The sequence below is a fragment of the Choloepus didactylus genome, chromosome 10 (assembly GCF_015220235.1).
Source record: "Choloepus didactylus isolate mChoDid1 chromosome 10, mChoDid1.pri, whole genome shotgun sequence".
NCBI classification, from domain to species: domain Eukaryota; kingdom Metazoa; phylum Chordata; class Mammalia; order Pilosa; family Megalonychidae; genus Choloepus; species Choloepus didactylus.
In genome coordinates this window covers 1,797,075-1,819,478 of record NC_051316.1, presented here as the reverse complement: position 1 = coordinate 1,819,478, position 22,404 = coordinate 1,797,075, and the positions used below count along the sequence as shown (strand labels likewise).

The 22,404-nt window shown below is 39.5% G+C and overlaps 1 protein-coding gene across 1 annotated transcript in view; it reads right to left on the bottom strand.

Moving 5' to 3' along the window:
* Window positions 1-22,404, bottom strand: part of LOC119505132 (eukaryotic translation initiation factor 1A, X-chromosomal-like) — a 122,665-nt gene that overhangs the window by 393 nt on the left and 99,868 nt on the right. The window contains exon 3 of the mRNA XM_037797797.1: window positions 625-682. Within this exon, the coding sequence (XP_037653725.1) occupies window positions 625-682 (58 nt within the window). The remainder of the gene's footprint in view (window positions 1-624; window positions 683-22,404) is intronic.

Sequence of the window (22,404 nt, the reverse complement as noted above, 5' to 3'; positions counted from 1 at the left end):
TGAACCAATCATCATGCCGGCTATAAACAGTGGAGAGGACAGACACGTCACAGTTGTCCCAATTTCCCTGACTTCTAGAGTGTTCATTGACTGAACATGGGCATGCCTCACCGTGAGCTCTCCTAAGTGAGATTCGGGGTGCTAGGCTGCATGTCTACGATCCACTGGTAATATCAGTGCCATTGGAAAAGAATGGCAGGCCCAAGCGAGGGCAGGGGCACTTCACTAAGCCTCGGCCTACCCCACAACCCACTGGAAGTTGCCCTCGGGCATACCAGTGCAGCGCACTAACGGGAGAGTCAAAAATCTCTCCAACCACCCGGGGGCATGTCATCCTCAGGGCTGCAGAATCATCCTCATATGCCTACTCCTGACTGCACAGGCCACAACACCTCCACCGTGACCTGCACACTTGGGGAGCCCCTTACATGTTCAGACCACAGGGCAGCCATAGGGCTAGTGGTCTGTTGCTTAGGAACCAGATTCCTTTGGGACACAGATGAGGTACAGCGTCGTTTGTGCATGCGTATTCCGATCCCCTGCTAGAATTCTAAACCCCTTTGCAGCCTGTGCTGAAGCTGTCTCCTCCACTGGTTGGAGCCCTAGTGGGAATTTTTCACTGACTTTTGTTAACTTGGGATTTCCTGCCGCCCACTGGGCACACAGGGTTACAGCGACTCCTCTGTGGAGTAATGGGAGAAATTCAGTAACACATTCCCTGCTCTTTAGCTGAGTCTGCACACTAGGCAAAGCAGAAAAGCCTCTATTGGAAAGTGGTTATGAGGGTTGGAGGTAGTTTTTCTGTAACTAGATGACAAGAGAGGGAAACAGGGAACACAGGTCTGGACAGCAGTGAAAAGTACCCCAAGGGAAATCCATGGACTGTAGGAAGAGTACTGTTTATAATATTAGAAATCTTAAAATATAAAACAAAAAAAAATGCCTTGAAGATAACCCATTGATGCAAACTTGAGCAATGGGGAAGGAAAGTGATAACTTCAAATTACTTGCCTTTCTGAAACTGTGCTTTGCTTTGTTAGAAAGTGGTGATCTTTGATGTTTGGGTGTTTTTGCAGTTTATAGACAAAATTTATAAGGAATTCTATACAGTGTAAGAAAGAAAAATTCAACTTCTCTTTGAAAAAGTAATCACGATGGGGACACAATAATTATTGGTGATAAAAGAAATTAAGAGACTTCACATGTGTTAGTTTCCCTCCTCATGAAGGCACAGGGTGAGATCAGGGAGATTACACTAACCTGATTTCATTCGACATGGGAAGAATGTTCACAGTTAGTGCCACTTGTGCGTACTCCCTTGGGCTTCAGTGAATTTGGTAATGGATTGGTTGGAGATGTCTTCTTCCTATGCCAATAAATTTTCTTTCAGATCTGAAAAAAATATGTGCCACATTTGTGGTTAATCTCTTCCAAGGCCAGCGAAATGTAAAAGTGTACTTGGAGTGGACATTTACAGTTACATGCGTATCATTCTAACTGACAGAGCCAGGGAATGTTTGCTCCCAGGGAAAGATATGACTCAGGGCAGTGATAATTCCTGGACCAATGAACAAATAATATTCAGTGTTCACCATCATGCCTGCCCTCTGGGAGTCTTCATCCCTGTACCCAGTCATGCCTTGAACACACTCAACACAAATCATATCAGCCTCTCCATGTATCATGTTTTGTCTTCGTCATAGGACCACCTTGACTGTCACTCAGCATTTACCCTATAATAAGATTTCTGGCAAGCATAAATTGACAAAGAAATCCCACCACTAAGACAGCCATGAGCCAATCCTCTTGTCAGCTCTAAACCGTTGACAGGGCAGAAAACTCAAAATTGTCCAAATTTCCCTGACTTATAGTGGGTTCTTTTACTGCATATGGGCATGCCTCATTGTGGACCCTGCTAAGTGAGCACCTGGGATTCTAAGCTGCACATCTTAGAACCACTGGTAATTTCTGTGCCATTGTACAAAAATGAATATCCCCCTGCCCCACACACAATTGGATTTTGCCCTTGGGTATTAGCATATAGATTCCTCCAGGTAGAGTCAAACCATCACCATACATCTATACTGCAGGTGATCTCTGGGGTTGCAGACTCATTGTCATATTATTACAAAAATCTACACAGGCCACAACACCTCCATCACCTACACACTTGGGGCTCCCATTATATTTTCAGACAACAGGGCAGCAATTGGGTAGAGCCCTGTTGCTTAGTATCCTGATGCCTATAGTGAGGTAGGAGAGGGTCAATGTAATTTGCATATGCCCTTTCCAAGCACCCAACAGAATTATATGCTGCTTTGGAACCTGGGCTGACACTGTCTCCTCCACATGTCCAAGCCCCAGTGAGATTCCTTCCCTGAGGTTTCCTAACTTGGGAATTCCTTTTGTATATTAGGCACAGAAGGGTACAGGGATTTCTGTTGGAAGTAATGGGAAACATTCAGAAATTCTTCTGTGGTGTATAGATACTTGTGCACACAAGGCTCAGCAGAGTAGCCTTTATTTGATAGTGGATATGAGGGATGTGAAGTAGTGTGACTGGAACTAGATGACAAGAGGGGGAAAAAGGAAACTTAGGATTGTGCAACAAAAAACAAGACCCAAAGCAATATACATGGACTCTGTGAAGAGAACTGTTTATAATATTAGAAGACATTACTCAAATGCCTTGAGTATAAGCATTAATGCAAACTTGTGCAATGTGGGAAGCAAAGAAGTTATTTCAGGACACTTGCTTTCCTGAAACTTTGCTTTGCTTTACTGTAAAATGGTGATTTTTGATAATTGTATGCTGTTGTAGCTTATAGATAATGTTTAAAATGAATTCAATAGAATGAAAGAAACAAAAATTAAACTCCCCATTTAAAAAAAATATCACCCTGAGGGCACAATCCTTTTCTGCAAATACAGTCTAAAATTCATAAACACAATTTCATCAGGCAGAACCTCTGAAAAGAAACACAGTTCGAAGAATATTCTTTAAAAGATGGCTCAGCAGTTTTCTAATATGTCCAGATGAAGGAAAAAATACAGATATATTCACATGAAAAAGAACAAATATACCTGTAAAAGAAATGCCACTTTGATATGAGACTAGAAACTATTTTTGTTTTGTGGCTTTCTACATTGCCATCATTATTATTACTATTAACATTCTGCTTGGTCGATAGGACATGTTTGGTAATTGTTCAGTTGGGGAACAAGCCCCTAGGTGAGATATTTGTACTACAACTAGGTTTATTTAATGATTGTGGAAATGTTCCTGTAAATATGTAAGGTGATATCTCTGTTCTTAAGAGAAATACTACAAGAATAATTAAAGAAACTGACATATTTTATACATAGATTTTAATTGGTTAATGAAAATCTTATACAAGGAATATGAAACAATGCTAAATCAGAGAAAAAAGATATTAAATAAAGACAGTTCACATGTGTCAGTTTCCCTGCTCATGAAGGCATAAGGTCAGATCAGGGTGAGATTACACTGACATGCTTTCATGGGATATGAGAAGAATGATCACAGTCAGTGCCACTTGGTGCTACTCCCCTGGGCTTCAGCATATTGGGAATGGAGAGTTTGGGGAAGTCTTCTTCCTTTGCTAACTAACATGCTTTCATATCTTGAACAAAATATGTGCCACATTTGTGGTTAATCTCTCCCAAATCCAACACCATGTAAAAGTGGGACTTGGGCATTAGCACTTACATGTGTATCAATCTTCCTGACAGAGTCAGGGTATGTTGGCTCCAATGACAGATAAACCTCAGGAGAATGATAAGTCCTGTACCAAGGAACAAAAAATACTCAGTGTACAAAATCATGTCTGCCCTCTGGGATTATCCATACATGTCCACAATCATGCATCCAAAACACTCAACACAAAAAATCTCAGCCTCTCCACATATCAAGTGCTCTCTTCATCACAGGACCACCTTGACTGTCACTCAGCATTTATGCCCACAATGAGATTTCTGGAAAGCCTAAATAGAGCAAGAAATTCCACCATTAAGACAGCCTGAGCCAATCCTCATGTCAGCTATAAATGATGGACAGGGCAGACAACTCAAAGATGTCCAAATTTCCCTGATTTAAAGTGGATACATAGACTGCACATGATCTGCCTCATGGTAGGCTCTGCTAAATGAACACCTGGGATTCTAAGCTGCTTCTCTTAGATCCGGTGGTAATTTCTGTTCCTTTGGAGAAAAAAGGCAGGCACAAGCTTGTCCAGTGGCACTTAATTAAAGTTCCAAATGCCCCACACTCAATTGGAATTTGCCCTTGGGCATTCCTGTAGAGCTTCCTCCAGGGTGAGTCAAACCATCTCCAAAAATCTGGGTGGCAGTTGATCCTCTTGGCTGTAGAATAAAACTAGTATCCCTAAAACAACCTGAAGAGGCCACAACAACTCCACCATCACCTGCACATTTGGGTACCCATTATATTTTCAGACCACAGGGCAGCCATGGGGTAGAGACCTGTTGCTTAGCAGCCTAATGCCTATTGTGAGGTAGGAGAGTTTCACCATAATTTGCATATGTGCATTCCAAGAACCCCCCAGAATTCTATGCTGCTTTGGAACCTGGTATGACATTGTCTTCGCCACAGTTTTGAGCCCCTGTGAGATTTCTTCCCAGGGGTTTCTTAACTTGGGATTTCCTGCTGTTTATTAGGCACACCAGGGAATGGGTATTCCTATTGGGATTAATGGGAAAAATTCAGAAACACATGGTTGCTGTGTAGTTGCTTGTGCACATAAGGCTCAGCAGAGAAGCCTCTATTTGAATGTGGAGATGAAGGATGTGAAGCGCTGTAATTGTAACTAGATTACAAGAGGGAGAAAAAGGAAACCTAGGACTGTTCAGCAATAAACAATACTCCAAGGAAGGTACATGGACTGTGAGAGGAGTCCTGCTTATAATAATAGAAATCTTTAATCAAATGCCATAAAGATAACCCATTAATGCAAACTTCTGCAATGCAGGAAGAAATGAAGTTATTTCAGGTTACTGGGTATCCTGAAACTTTGCTTTGCTTTATTATAAAGTGTTGATTCTTGATATTTGTGTGTTGTAGCTTATTGATAATGTTTAAAATGAATTCAGTACATTGAAAAAAAAACAAAAATTGAATTTCTCATTTAAAATTATCATCAGAAGGACACAGTAACTTTCTGCCAATACTGCCTAAAATTCATAAACACAATTTCATAAGGAAGAACCTCTGATAAGAAACACAATTTGAAGAAAATATTTTAAAAGGATGGTTCAGCAATTTTCTGGTATTTCCAGATGAAGGAAATAATTGAGATACATTCAAATGAAACAGAATAAATATACCTGTAAAAGAAATGCCATGATTGATAGACTGGACACTATTTTTGTTTTGTGGCTTTCTACACTTCTATCCTTATTCTTACTATTAACATTTTGTTTGGTCGATAGGACATGATTGGGTAATTGTTCAATTGGGAAACAGGCCCCTAGATGAGATATTTGTACTGCAACCAGGTTAATTTAATGATTGTGGTAATGTTCCTGTGAATACATAAGAGAATGTCTCTGTTCTTAAGTGAAATACTACAACAATAATTAAAGAAACTGTCATATTAAAAAAAAAAAAATTTAAAATTGTTAAAGAAAACCTTATTATACAAGGTACATGAAACAAAGTTAAACCGGTGAAAAAAATTAAATAAAGACAGTTCACATGTGTTGGTTTCCCTCCTCATGAAGGCCAAAGGTCAAATCACAGAGAGATTACACAGAACTGCCTTCATTTGATATGAATAGAATGGTCACCTTCAGTGTTGCTTGTGCCTACTCCCTTGGGCTGCAGCAAATTAGGGAATGGGGAGGTCAGGAAGACTTCATCCTTTGCTAACAAACAATCTTTCAAATCTTGAACAAAGTATGTGACACATTTGTGGTTAATCTCTCCCAAGACCAGCACCATGTTAAAGGGGAACTTGGGGGGGGGGGCACTCACACTTACATGTGTGTCATTCTAACTGACAGAGTCATGGTATGTTGGCTCCCAGTATGGGGATATCCATCAGGGCATTGATAGTTTCCGGACTAATGAACAAAAAATATACAGTGTACACAATCATGCCTGCACTGTGGGAGTCTCAATACCTGTCCCCAATCATGTCTACAACACACTCAACAGAAAAAATATCAGCCTCTCCATGTATCACTTGTTCTCTTCATCACAGGACCACCTTGACTGTCACTCAGCATTTATGCACAGAATGTGACTTCTGGCAAGCATAAATAGAGCAAGAAATCCCACCATTAAGACAGCAATGAGTGAATCATCATGTCAGCTATAAACAGAGTATAAGGCAGACACCTCAAAGATCTCCAAATTCTCGACTTAAAGTTGGTTCATTGACTGCACATGGACATGTCTCATGGTAGGTTCTGCTAAGTGAGCACCCAGGATTCAAAGCTGCTTTTCTTAGCTGCAGTGGTAATTTCTGTGCCATTGGATATAAAAAGGCAGACCCAGGCTTGGCCAGGGTCACTTCATTAATTTTCCCACTACCCTACAACCAACTGGGCTTTGCCCTTAGGCATTCCTGTAGAGCTTCCTCCAGGGAAAGTGAAACCATCACCAATCATCAGGGCTGCAGGTGATCCTCTTGGCTGCTGAATATTTTTCATATACCTACAACAAACTGCACAGTCCGTAACACCTCCACCATCACCTTCACACTTGGGGATACAATTATATTTTCAGAACACAGGGCAACCAGAGGGATAGAGCTCTGTTGCTTAGCAACCTGCTGCCTATTGTGAGGTAAGAGTGGGTCAGAATAATTTTCATATGCACATTCCATGCATCTGCCAGAAATTTATGCTGCTTTGCAACCTGGTCTGATACTGTCTCCTCCACTGGTTCAAGCCCCAGTGACCTTTCTTATCTGAGGCTTCTTAACTTGGGATTTTCTCCTGTGTATTGGGCACACCAGGGTCCAGGGTTCCCTATTTGGAATAATGTGGAAGATTCAGAAATATTTGGTGTGGTGAGTAGCTGCTTTTGCCACAAGTCTCGGCAGAAATGCCTCTCTCTGAAAGTGGATATGAGGGATAAGAAGTAATGTAAGTGTAACTAGATGACAAGAGGGGGAAAAAGGATGCCAAGGACTGTGCAGCAATAAATGATACACCAAGGAAGATACATGGACTGTATGAAGAGTACTGTTTATAATATTAGAAATCTTTAATAAAATGCCTTGATGATAACCCATTAGTGCAAGCTTGTGCATTGCAGGGAGCAAAGAATTTATTTCAAGTTACTTGATTTCTTGAAATTTGCTATGCTTTATTATAAAGTGGTGATTTTTCATACTTGTGATTTGTTGTAGCTTGTAGATAATGTTTAAAATGCATTTAATACAATGAAAAATACAAAAATTACACTTTTCATTTAAAAAAAATCACCATGAGTGCAGAATTATTTTCTGCCAATACAGTCTAAATTTCAGAAACTCAATTTCATCAGGAAGAACCTCTGAAAAGAAACCCAATTTGAGGAATATTCCTTAAAAGGATGGTTCAGCAGTTTTCTAGTATATCCACATGAAGGAAGTAATTCAGATATATTCAAATGAAAGTGAATAATTATACACATAAAAGAAATGCCACATTTGATATGAGTCATGACACTATTTTTGTTTGTGGCTTTCTACATTTCTATCATTATTACTACTATTAACATTTTGCTTGGTCAATATGTCATAATTGGGTCATTGTTCTGGAGGGGACCACACCCCTAGATGAGATATTTGTACTACAACCAGGTTAATATAATGATTTTGGTAATGTTACTGAGAATATATAAGAGAATGTCTCTGTTATTAAGTGAAATACTACATGAATAAAGAAACTGAACATTTTTTAAACATAAATTTAAAATTCTTAGAACCTTATTATGAAAGGAATATGAACCAATGTTAAATTGTTGAAAAAAGTAATTACTAAAGACAGTTCATATGTGTTTGCTTCCCTCCTCATGAAGGCACATGGTCAGATCAGGGTGAGATTACACTGACCTGCATTCATGGGATATGAGATGAATGGTCACAGTCAGTGCCACTTAGACCTTCTCCTTTGGGCTTCCACAGATTCTTGAATGGGGATGTCAGGGAAGTTTTCTTCCTTTGCTAATAAACATTCTTTCTTATTTGGAACAAAATATGTGCCACATTTGTGGTTAATCTCTCTGAAGTACAGCACCATGTAAAAGGGGGACTTGGGGTGGGCATTCACACTTCAATGTGTATCATTATAACTGACAGAGCCAGGGTATGCTGGCTCCCAAGGCAAGGATATCCCTCAGGGCAATGATGGTTCCTGGATCAAGGAACAAAATATATTCAGGGTACACAATCATGCCTGCCATCTGGGAGTCTCCATGTCTGTCCCCAATCATGCCTCCAACACACTCAACAAAAATAATATCAGACTCTCCACATATCATGTGTTCTCTTCATCACAGGACCACCTTGACTATCACTCAGAATTTCAGTCCAGAAAGAGATTCCTGGCAAGCTTAAATAGACCAAGAAATTCCACCTCTAAGTCAACCATGAGCCAATCCTCTTGTCAGCTATAAACAATGGACACGACAGAAACCTCAAAGTTGTAAAAAATTTCACAGTCTTAAACTGGGTTCATTGACTGCACATGGGCCATCCTCATTGTAGGCTCTACTAAGTGAGCACCCGGGATGCTAAGCTGCTTGTCTTAGATCCAGTGGTAATTTCTGTGCCATTGGTAAAAAATGGCAGGCCCAAGCTAGGCCAGGGGCACTACATTGAAGTTCTCCCTACCACACACTCAATTGGAATTTGCCCTTGGTCATTACTGTATAGCTTCCTCCAGGGAGAGTCTAACACTAACCATCCAGTTGTGCTGCAGGTTATCCTTGTGGCTACAGTATAATCATCATATACCTACAGCAAACTGCACAGGCCACAACACCTCCACCATATCCTGCACACTTTGGATCCCATTATATTTTCAGACCACAGGACAGTCATTGGGATAAAGCCCTGTTGCTTAGCAACCTGATGCCAATTGTGAGATAGGAGAGGTTCTGTGTAATTTGAATATGTGGATGCCAAGTACCCACCAGAATTTTATGCCACTTTGGAACCTGGGCTGACACTGTCTTCTCCACAGGTTTGAGCCCCAGTGAGATTCCTTCCCTGAGGTTTCTTAGTTTGGGATTTCCTGCTGTATATTAGGCACATCAGGTTACAGGGATTCCTATTTGGAGTAATGGGAAAGATTCAGAAACACTTGTGGTTTTTAGCTGCCTGTGCATACAAGGCTCAGCAGAGAAGCCTCTATCTGAATGTGGATATTAGGTATATGAAGTCATTTATCTGTAACTAGATAACAAGAGGGGGGAAAAGGAAACCTAGGACTATGCAGCAATGAATAATACCCCCAAGGAAGATACATGGACTGTATGAAGGGTACTGTTTATAATATCAGAAATCTTTGATTAAATGCCTTGAAGATAACCCATCAGTGCAAGCTTGTGAAATATAGGAAGCAAAGAAGTTATTTCAGGTAACTTGTTTTCCTGAAACTTTAAGTTCTTTTATTATAAAGTGGTGATTTTTGACACTTGTGTGTTGTAGTCTATATATAATATTTTAAATGAATTCAATACAATAAAAGAAACAAAAATGAAACTTCTCATTTAAAAAATTCTCCATGAGGGCACAATTATTTTCTGCCAATACAGCCTAAAATTCTTAAACACAATTTCATCAGGAAGAACCTCTGAAAAGAAACAGAATTTGAGGAATATTCCTTAAAAAGATGATTCTGCAGTTTTCTAATATGTCCAGGTTAAGGAAATAATTGAGATATATCTGGATGACAGAGAATAAATATGCCTGTAAAAGAAATGCCACATTTGATATGAGACTGGACACTACTTTGTTTTGTGCCTTTCCACATTTCTATCATTATTATTACTGTTAACATTTTGCTTGGTCTATAGGACATGATTGGGTAATTGTTGAGGTGTGGACCAGGCCCTAAATGAGATATTTTTATTACAACCTGTCAAATTTAGTGATTTTGGTAATGTTTCTGTGAATACATAAGAGAATGTCTCAAGGGAGTTAAGATAGTGGCATAGAGAGGAGTGGAAGACTGTTAGTCTCAACCTGGAAAAATTCATAAATGACCAAAAAAGTAGTAGATAACCTGGAATAACTGTGGGGAGACAAAAGTGACTGTCCACTCATCATCCTCCAACCTTAATTGAGAGGAATGCTCAAGATCACAGCATAAAATCTGTAAGCAAAACTGCAGACCCATGCTGAGAGCTGAGAGATTAGAGCTCCTTCCTCATGGAAGACTCACATCGCTAGAGGGCAGCACTCTCTCAGCCAAGCTCCAACTGATGTTTTAATGTTAATTGCTCAATTCAGGCAGCAAATGCTCAACAAGCAGACAGAGGCTTTTGGCGACAACTACCTTGGGAGAGTCAGGGGACATATATGTTTCAGGATGGGTAGCCCAGGGAATTGGGTGCTATCTCTGGCTGATGTGTGAACCTGGGAGCTTTTCTGTCCCTTTCTCTCTCTGTGGAGAATCCCTTAGCAGTTTTCAGCAGGCAGCTCTTTGCACTAAAGACAGCCTCAGGCATTATAAAATCTAAAGAATTTGATTAGCAGAGTCAGAGAAACAAAGAAATTATTGATATGCATATGAACTCTCTGGAGGAGTCACGGCTTCCCAAGAGGAAAGGGAGGGGCCCAGCTCTACTGCCCACCTTCCCAGAACAAGACCCCAAAGCCGGTGAGAGGAGAGTCACAGGCCACACCCTCTTACAGTTGCCAGTGACAGGCTGAAAGATGCATCTTCCAGGCAGAAAAGCACACGTGTATCAGTCCTCTAAGAAATCCATCAGGGAAACCAGATACCGAATGCTACCTCCTTCTGTGAACTGAGCATGTCCTCTTCTGGGAAACCTTGATTGAGTTGGCCTAGGAGGTCAGATGCCTAGAAAACAGAAAACTACAATCTACACTATGAAAAACAAAACTCTGGGGAGGTGGGGCAAGATGGCAGACTGGTGAGCTGTATGTTTTAGTTACTCCTCCAGGAAAGTAGGTAGAAAGCCAGGAACTGCGTGGACTGGACACCACAGAGTAATCTGACTTTGGGCATACCTCATACAACACTCATGAAAATGTGGAACTGCTGAGATCAGCGAAATCTGTAAGTTTTTGCAGCCAGGGGACCCACGCCCCTCCCTGCCAGGCTCAGTCCTGTGGGAGGAGGGGCTGTCAGCTCCGGGAAGGAGAAGGGAGAACTGCAGTGGCAGCACTTATCAGAAACTCATTCTACTGATCCAAACTCCAACCATAGATAGACTGAGACCAGACACCAGAGAATCTGAGAGCAGCCAGCCCAGCAGAAAGGAGACAGGCATAGAAAAAAAACAACACAAAAAACTCCAAAATAAAAGCGGAGGATTTTTGGAGTTCTGGTGAACATAGAAAGGGGAAGGACAGAGCTCAGGCCCTGAGGCGCATATGCAAATCCTGAAGAAAAGCTGATCTCTCTGCCCTGTGGACCTTTCCTTAATGGCCCTGGTTGCTTTGTCTCTTAGCATTTCAATAACCCATTAGATCTCTGAGGAGGGCCCTTTTTTTTTTCTTAATCCTTTTTTCTTTTTCTAAACCAATTACTCTAAGAAGCCCAATACAGAAAGCTTCAAAGACTTGCTATTTGGGCAGGTCAAGTCAAGAGCAGAACTAGGAGCGCTCTGAGACAAAACGCAATAATCCAGTGGCTGAGAAAATTCACTAAACACCACAACTTCCCAAGAAAAGGGGGGTGTCCACTCACAGCCATCATCCTGGTGGACAGGAAACACTCCTGCCCATCGCCAGCCCCATAGCCCAGAGCTGCCCCAGACAACCCAGTCTGACAGAAGTGCTTCAAATAACAGGCACACACCACAAAACTGGGCGTGGACATTAGCATTCCCTGCAACCTCAGCTGATTGTCCCAGAGTTGGGAAGGTGGAGCAGTCTGAATTAACAAAGCCCCATTCAGCCATCATTTCAGCAGACTGGGAGCCTCCCTACACAGCCCAGCAGCCCAGAACCACCCTGGGGGGATGGCACTCACCTGTGACATAGCACAGTCATCCCTAGACAGAGGACCCGGGGTGCACGGCCTGGAAGAGGGGACCACCTACAAGTCTCAGGAGCCATACGCCAATACCAAGGACTTGTCGGTAAGTGGCAGAGACAAACTCACTCCCCCACTCACCAAAAAGGCTAAGCAGGGGAGAACTGGCTTGTGGAGAACAGGTGGCCCGTGGACGCCACCTGCTGGTTAGTTAGAGAAAGTGTACTCCACGAAGCTGTAGATCTGATAAATTAGAGATAAGGACTTCAATTGGTCTACAAATCCTACAAGAACCCTATCAAGTTCAGCAAATGCCACGAGGCCAAAAACAACAGAAAATTATAAAGCATATGAAAAAACCAGACGATATGGATAACCCAAGCCCAAGCACCCAAATCAAAAGACCAGAAGAGACACAGCACCTAGAGCAGCTACTCAAAGAACTAAAGATGAACAATGAGACCATAGTATGGGATACAAAGGAAATCAAGAAGACCCTAGAAGAGCATAAAGAAGACATTGCAAGACTAAATAAAAAAATGGATGATCCTATGGAAATTAAAGAAACTGTTGACCAAATTAAAAAGATTCTGGACACTCATAGTACAAGACTAGAGGAAGTTGAACAATGAATCAGTGACCTGGAAGATGGCAGAATGGAAAATGAAGGCATAAAAGAAAGAATGGGGAAAAAAATTGAAAAAATTGAAATGGACCTCAGGGATATGATAGATAATATGAAACGTCCGAACATAAGACTCATTGATGTCCCAGAAGGGGAGGAAAAAGGTAAAGGTCTAGGAAGCGTATTCAAAGAAATTGTTGGGGAAAACTTCCCAAATCTTCTAAACAACATAAATACACAAATCATAAATGCTCAGCAAACTCCAAATAGAATAAATCCAAATAAACCCACTCTGAGACATACACTGATCACACTGTCAAACACAGAAGAGAAGGAGCAAGTTCTGAAAGCAGCAAGAGAAAAGCAATTCACCACATACAAAGGAAACAGCATAAGACTAAGTAGTGACTACTCAGCAGCCACCATGGAGGCGAGAAGGCAGTGGCACGATATATTTAAAATTCTGAGTGAGAAAAATTTCCAGCCAAGAATACTTTATCCAGCAAAGCTCTCCTTCAAATTTGAGGGAGAGCTTAAATTTTTCACAGACAAACAAATGCTGAGAGAATTTGCTAACAAGAGACCTGCCCTACTGGAGATACTCAAGGGAGCCCTACAGACAGAGAAACAAAGAAAGGACAGAGAGACTTGGAGAAAGGTTCAGTACTAAAGAGATTCGGTATGGGTACAATAAAGGATATTAATAGACAGAGGAGAAAAATATGACAAACATAAACCAAAGGATAAGATGGCTGATTCAAGAAACGCCTTCACGGTTATAACGTTGAATGTAAATGGATTAAACTCCACAATTAAAAGATATAGATTCACAGAACGGATCAAAAAAAAATGAACCGTCAATATGTTGCATACAAGAGACTCATCTTAGACACAAGTACACAAAGAAACTGAAAGTGAAAGGATGGAAAAAAATATTTCATGCAAGCTACAGCCAAAAGAAAGCAGGTGTAGCAATATTAATCTCAGATAAAATAGACTTCAAATGCAGGGATGTTTTGAGAGACAAAGAAGGCCACTACATGCTAATAAAAGGGGCAATTCAGCAAGAAGAAATAACAATCGTAAATGTCTATGCACCCAATCAAGGTGCCACAAAATACATGAGAGAAACACTGGCAAAACTAAAGGAAGCAATTGATGTTTCCACAATAATTGTGGGAGACTTCAACACATCACTCTCTCCTATAGATAGATCAACCAGACAGAAGACCAATAAGGAAATTGAAAACCTAAACAATCTGATAAATGAATTAGATTTAACAGACATATACAGGACATTACATCCCAAATCACCAGGATACACATACTTTTCTAGTGCTCATGGAACTTTCTCCAGAATAGATCATATGCTGGGACATAAAACAAACCTCAATAATTTAAAAAGATTGAAATTATTCGAAGCACATTCTCTGACCACAATGGAATACAATTAGAAGTCAATAACCATCAGAGACTTAGAAAATTCACAAATACCTGGAGGTTAAACACCACACTCCTAAACAATCAGTGGGTTAAAGAAGAAATAGCAAGAGAAATTGCTAAATATATAGAGATGAATGAAAATGAGAACACAACATACCAAAACCTATGGGATGCAGCAAAAGCAGTGCTGAGGGGGAAATTTATAGCACTAAATGCATATATTAAAAAGGAAGAAAGAGCCAAAATCAAAGAACTAATGGATCAACTGAAGAAGCTAGAAAATGAACAGCAAACCAATCCTAAACCAAGTAGAAGAAAAGAAATAACAAGGATTAAAGCAGAAATAAATGACATAGAGAACAAAAAAACAATGGAGACGATAAATATCACCAAAAGTTGGTTCTTTGAGAAGATCAACAAGATTGACAAGCCCCTAGCTACACTGACAAAATCAAAAAGAGAGAAGACCTATATAAATAAAATAATGAATGAAAAAGGTGACATAACTGCAGATCCTGAAGAAATTAAAAAAAAATTATAAGAGGATACTATGAACAACTGTATGGCAACAAACTGGATAATGTAGAAGAAATGGACAATTTCCTGGAAACATATGAACAACCTAGACTGACCAGAGAAGAAATAGAAGACCTCAACCAACCCATCACAAACAAAGAGATCCAATCAGTCATCAAAAATCTTCCCACAAATAAATGCCCAGGGCCAGATGGCTTCACAGGGGAATTCTACCAAAGTTTCCAGAAAGAACTGACACCAATCTTACTCAAACTCTTTCAAAACATTGAAGAAAATGGAACACTACCTAACTCATTCTATGAAGCTAACATCAATCTAATACCAAAACCAGGCAAAGATGCTACAAAAAAGGAAAACTACCGGCCAATCTCCCTAATGAATATAGATGCAAAAATCCTCAAGAAAATACTTGCAAATCGAATCCAAAGAAACATTAAAAAAATCATACACCATGACCAAGTGGGGTTTATTCCAGGCATGCAAGGATGGTTCAACATAAGAAAATCAATCAATGTATTACAACACATTAACAAGTCAAAAGGGAAAAATCAATTGATCATCTCAATAGATGCTGAAAAAGCATTTGACAAAATCCAACATCCCTTTTTGATAAAAACACTTCAAAAGGTAGGAATTGAAGGAAACTTCCTCAACATGATAAAGAGCATATATGAAAAACCCACAGCCAGCATAGTACTCAATGGTGAGAGACTGAAAGCCTTCCCTCTAAGATCAGGAACAAGACAAGGAAGCCCGCTGTCACCACTGTTATTCAACATTGTGCTGGAAGTGCTAGCCAGGGCAATCTGGCAAGACAAAGAAATAAAAGGCATCCAATTGGAAAGGAAGAAGTAAAACTGTCATTGCTTGCAGATGATATGACCTTAATATGGAAAACCCTGAGAAATCGACGATACAGCTACTAGAGCTAATAAACAAATTTAGCAAAGTAGCGGGATACAAGATTAATGCACATAAGTCAGTAATGTTTCTATATGCTAGAAATGAACAAACTGAAGAGACACTCAAGAAAAAGATACCATTTTCAATAGCAACTAAAAAAATCAAGTACCTAGGAATAAACTTAACCAAAGATGTAAAAGACCTCTACAAAGGAAACTACATAACTCTACTAAAAGAAATAGAAGGGGACCTTAAAAGATGGAAAAATATTCCATGTTCATGGATAGGAAGACTAAATATCATTAAGATCTCAATTCTACCCAAACTCATCTACAGATTCAATGCAATCCCAATAAAAATTCCAACAACCTACTTTACAGACGTGGAAAAGCTAGTTATCAAATTTATTTGGAAAGGGAAGATGCCTCGAATAGCTAAAGACACTCTAAAAAAGAAAAACGAAGTGGGAGGACTTACACTCCCTGACTTTGAAGCTTATTATAAAGCCACAGTTGCCAAAACAGCATGGTACTGGCACAAAGATAGACATATAGATCAAAGGAATTGAATTGAGAATTCAGAGATAGACCCTCAGATCTATGGCCGACTGATCTTTGATAAGGCCCCCAAAGTCACTGAACTGAGTCATAATTGTCTTTTCAACAAATGGGGCTGGGAGAGTTGGATATCCATATCCAAAAGAATGAAAGAGTACCCCTACCTCACCCCGTACACAAAAATTAACTCAAAATGGACCAAAGATCTCAATATAAAAGAAAGTACCATAAAACTCCTGGAAGATAATGTAGGAAAACATCTTCAAGACCTTCTATTAGGCAGACACTTCCTAGACTTTACACCCAAAGCACAAGCAACAAAAGAGAAAATAGATACATGGGAACTCGTCAAGCTTAGAAGTTTCTGCACCTCAAAGGAATTTCTCAAAAAGGTAAAGAGGCAGCCAACTCAATGGGAAAAAATTTTTGGAAACCATGTATCTGTCAAAAGACTGATATCTTGCATATATAAAGTAATCCTACAACTCAATGACAATAGTACAGTCGGCCCAATTATAAAATGGGCAAAAGATATGAAAAGACAGTTCTCTGAAGAGGAAATACAAATGGCCAAGAAACACATGAAAAAATGTTCAGCTTCACTAGCTATTAGAGAGATGCAAATTAAGACCACAATGAGATACCATCTAACACCAGTTAGAATGGCTGCCATTTAACAAACAGGAAACTACCAATGCTGGAGGGGATGTGGAGAAATTGGAACTCTTACTCATTGTTGGTGGGACTGTATAACGGTTCAGCCACTCTGGAAGTCAGTCTGGTAGTTCCTTAGAAAACTAGATATAGAGCTACCATTCGATCCAGCGATGGCACTTCTCGGTATATACCCGGAAGATCGGAAAGCAGTGACACGAACAGATATCTGCACGCCAATGTTCATAGCAGCATTATTCACAATTGCCAAGAGATGGAAACAACCCAAATGTCCTTCAACAGATGAGTGGATAAATAAAATGTGGTATATACACACGATGGAATACTACGCAGCAGTAAGAAGGAACGATCTCGTGAAACATATGACAACATGGATGAATCTTGAAGACATAATGCTGAGCGAAATAAGCCAGGCACAAAAAGAGAAATATTATATGCTATCACTAATGTGAACTTTGAAAAATGTAAAACAAATGGTTTATATTGTAGAATGTAGGGGAACTAGCAATAGAAAGCAATTAAGGAAGGGGGAACCATAATCCAAGAAGAACAGATAAGCTATTTAACGTTCTGGGGATGCCCAGGAATGACTATGGTCTGTTAATTTCTGATGGATATAGTAGGAACAAGTTCACAGAAATGTTGCTATATTAGGTAACTTTCTTGGGGTAAAGTAGGAACATGTTGGAAGTTAAGCAGTTATCTTAGGTTAGTTGTCTTTTTCTTACTCCCTTTTTATGGTCTCTTTGAAATGTTCTTTTATTGTATGTTTGTTTTCTTTTTAACTTTTTTTTCATACAGTTGATTTAAAAAAGAAGGGAAAGTTAAAAAAAAAAAAAGAAAAACAAGGAAAAAAAAAGATGTAGTGCCCCGTTGAGGAGCCTGTGGAGAATGCAGGGGTATTTGCCTACCCCACCTCGATGGTTGCTAACATGACCACAGACATGGGGGACTGGTGGTTTGATGGGTTGAGCCCTCTACCATAGGTTTTACCCTTGGGAAGATGGTTGCTGCAAAGGAGAGGCTAGGCCTCCCTATTGTTGTGCCTGAGCGTCTCCTCCTGAATGCCTCTTTGTTGCTCAGATGTGGCCCTCTCTCTCTGGCTAAGCCAACTTGAAAGGTGAAATCACTGCCCTCCCCCCTACGTGGGATCAGACACCCGGGGGAGTGAATCTCCCTGGCAACGTGAAATATGACTCCCAGGGAGGAATGTAGACCTGGCATCGTGGGACGGAGAACATCTTCTTGACCAAAAGGGGGATGTGAAAGGAAATGAAATAAGCTTCAGTGGCAGAGAGATTCCAAAAGGAGCCAAGAGGTCACTCTGGTGGGCACTCTTATGCACACTTTAGACAACCCTTTTTAGGTTCTAAAGAATTGGGGTAGCTGGTGGTGGATACCTGAAACTATCAAACTACAACCCAGAACCCATGAATCTTGAAGACAGTTGTATAAAAATGTAGCTTTTGAAGGGTGACAGTGGGATTGGGAAAGCCATAAGGACCACACTCCACTTTGTCTAGGTTATGGATGGATGAGTAGAAAAATAGGGGAAGGAAACAAACAGACAAAGGTACCCAGTGTTCTTTTTTACTTCAATTGCTCTTTTTCACTCTAATTATTATTCTTGTTATTTTTGTGTGTGTGCTAATGAAGGTGTCAGGGATTGATTTAGGTGATGAATGTACCACTATGTAGTGGTACTGTAAACAATCGAAAGTATGATTTGTTTTGTATGACTGCGTGGTATTTGAATATATCTCAATAAAAAGAAAAAGAAAAGAAAAAAAAATGAAGATTAAAAAAAAAAACAAAAGAAAAACAAAGCTCTGGCCCAGTCAAAGGAACAAATGTACACTTCAACTAAGATACAGGAATTTAAACAACTAATGCTAAATCAATTAAAAAAGGTTAGAGAATATATCACAAAAGAGATAGAGGCTGTAAAGAAAACACTTGGCATAGATAAGGCAGAAATCAAAAGTTCAAAAAAAAAAAGCAAGTAGAATCTATGGAAATGAAAGTCACAACACAAGAGATGAAAGACACAATGGAAGTATATAACAGCAGATCTCAAGGCAGAAGAAAACAGTCAAGAACTGGAGAACAAAACACCTGAATTCCTACACACAAAGGAGCAGATGGAGAAAAGAATGAAAAAATAACATCTTGGGGAATTAAAGATGAAACAATGTACAAGACTGTATGTATCACTGGTGTCCCAGAAGGAGAAGAGAAGGGAAAAGGGGCAGAGGCAATAATAGAAGAAATAATCAATGAAAATTTCCCATCTCTTATGAAAGACATAAAATTACAGATCTGAGAAGTGCAGTGTACTCCAAACAGAATAGATCTGAACAGGGCTATGCCAAGACACCTAATAATCAGATTATAAAATGTCAAAGACAAAGAGAGAATCCTAAAAGCAGCAAGGAAAAAGCAATCCATCACATACAAAGGAAGCTTAATAAGACTATGTGTGGATCTCTCAGCAGAAACATGGAGGCAGGAAGGAAGTGGTTTGATATATTTAAGACACTGAAAGAGAAAAACCACCAACCAAGAATCCTGTATCCAGCAAAGCTGTCCTTCAAATATGAGGGAGAGTTCAAAATAGTTTCTGACAAACAGACAATGAGAGACTTTGTGAACAAGAAACCACCCTACAGGAAATACTAAAGGGAACACTACAGAGTGATAGGAGAAGACAGGAGTGTGTGGTTTGGAACACAATTTTGGGAGATGGTGACACAGCAATGTAAGTGCACTGAACAAAGATAACTATGAATAAGGTTGAGAGAGTAAGTTTAGGAGCTTATGAGACAGCAGAAGAAAGAGGAAAAATAAATAAGGAGACTGTGTAACTTAGTGAAATCTACGGTGTTCAATCATTTTGATAAAATTTACAAATTATGTACTTTTACAAGGAAGAACAAGTTAATGTCAATCTTGCAAGTGTTAAAAATGGGGAGACATTGGGGGAGGGATGCAATCAACATAAACTAGAGACTGTAACTACAGAATCACTGTATTATGCTTCCTTTAATGTAACAAAGGTGATATACAAATGTAAATGCAGACAAAAAGGTGGATAGGGGAGGCATGTTAGACAATTGACATTGATGGTGTTGTCTGACTCTTTATTTTGATTTAAAGTTACTTTTCTCTTTGCTACATTCTAGCTGTCTTTTTTTTCTCTTTCTTTTACCTCTCTACTTTCTTTTATTCTCCCTCCAGCCTTGATGGAGAAACATAGATGTCCTTATAGAGAGAGTGCTGAAAGTGATGAACACATAAATATGTTACCATACAGAGAACCATAAATTGTTTACTTAGGGTGAAATATATGGTTTGTGAACAAGACCATCTTAAAAAAAATGGGTTGATGACAAAACCTCAAGGGCAATATACTTAATGAAATAAGCCATATGCATAAGGACAAATGTTGCAGGTTCTCACTGATAAGTACTAATTATAATATGTAAACCCATAGACATGAAATATAAGGTACAAAGATATAGGATGAGGCTTAAGAATGGAGAGTGGTTGCTTAGTATGAGCAGAATGTTCAACTAGGTTAAACTTAAATGTTTGGAAATGAACAGAGGTGTTGGTTGCAAGATGTGAGACTAACTAACAGTGCCAAATGGCACATGAATATGTTGGAAAGGGGAAGTGCAGAGTCATATATTTCACCAAAAGGAAAGTTGGAGGTCAAAAGATAGAAATGTATAAAACTGAATCCTATTGTGGGCAATGTTCATGATTAACTCTACAAATACTAGAAAACTCTTCCATGAACCAGAAAAAAATGTATGACAATACAACTACAAGTTTATAATAGAGAGGCATATAGGGAAGATGCATATATCTATTGCAAACTATATACTACAGTTAGTAGTATTTCAACATACTTTTATATAGAGTAAAAAATGTACCATACAAACACTATGAGTCAAGAATTGAGGGTTGTTTGTTAGGGATATGGGAGAATTTGAGTTTCTTTTTCTTTTTTTTATCCTTCACTTTATTTCTTGTCTGGAGTAATGAAAAGTTTCTAAAAATTGAAAAAAATTAAGTGTGGTGATGGATGCACAGCTGTACAAGGTTACCAGGGGCAACTCGTTGTACACTTTGGACATTTGGATAATTGTATAGTATCTGAACAATCCCAATAAAAATTTTTAAAAAATAGAGAATATCTCTGTTCTTAAACAAAATACAAGAATAATTATAAAAACACATTTTTTAACCATAAATGTAAAATTTTAAAGAAAACCTTGTTATACTAGGAATATGAAACAATGTTAACTCAGTGAAAAAGGAAATTAAATAAAAGCAGTTCATACGTGTTCATTTCCCTCTTCACGAAGGCACAGAGTCACACCAGGGTGATATTACACTGACCTGCTTTCATGGGATATGAGAATGGTCACAGTAAGTGCCACTTGGACCTACTCCCTTGAACTTCAGCAACTTCAGGAATGAAGAGGTCAGAGAAGTCTTCTTCCTTTGCTAACAAACATGCTTTCAAATCTTGAAGAAAATATTTGCAATATTTGTGGTAAACCTCTCCCAAATCCAGCACCATGTAAAAGATGGACATGGGGTTAGCATTCACAATTACATGTATACCAGTCTAACTAACAGAACCATGGTGTGTTGGCTAACAGGACAGGGAAATCCCTAAGGGCAATGAAAATAACATCTTCTCCAAGTATCATGTGTATTCTCATCACAGGACAACCTTGAATGTCACTTAGCATTTAGGCCCAGAAAGAGATTTCTGGCAGGCATAAATAGAACAAGATTTCCTAACACAAAGACAACCATGAGACAATCATCATGTCAGCTACAAACAGTGGACATGGCAGACACATCAAAGTTGTCCAAATTTCCCTGACGTTAAGTTGGTTCATTGACTACACATGGGCATGCTTCATGGCAGGCTCTGCTAAGTGAGCAATCGGGATGCTAAGTTGCTTATCTTAGATCCAATGGTAATTTCTTGCCATTGGAAAAAAAGGCAGTCCCAAGATTGGCCAGGGGTACTTCAGTGAACTTTCCCCTTCCACAACCCAATTGGAATTTGCCCTTGGGCATTCCTGTATAGCTTACTCCAAGGAAAGTCAAACCCTACTATCCATCAGTGCTGCAGGTGATCCTCTGAATCATCATCACACACCTACAACAATCTGCACAGACCACAAACATCCACAATCACCTGAAATCTTGGAGATCCAGTTATATTTTCAGACCACAGGGAAGTCATTGGGATAGAGCCCTGTTGTTTAGCAACCTGATGCCTATTCTGAGGTAGGAGAGGGTCAGTGTAATTTACATATGTGCATTCCAAACACCCACCAGAATTCTATGCTGCTTTGGAACCTGGGCTGACAGTGTCTTCTCCACAGGTTTGAGCCCCAGTGAGATTTCTTCCCTGAGGTTTCTTACCGTGGGATT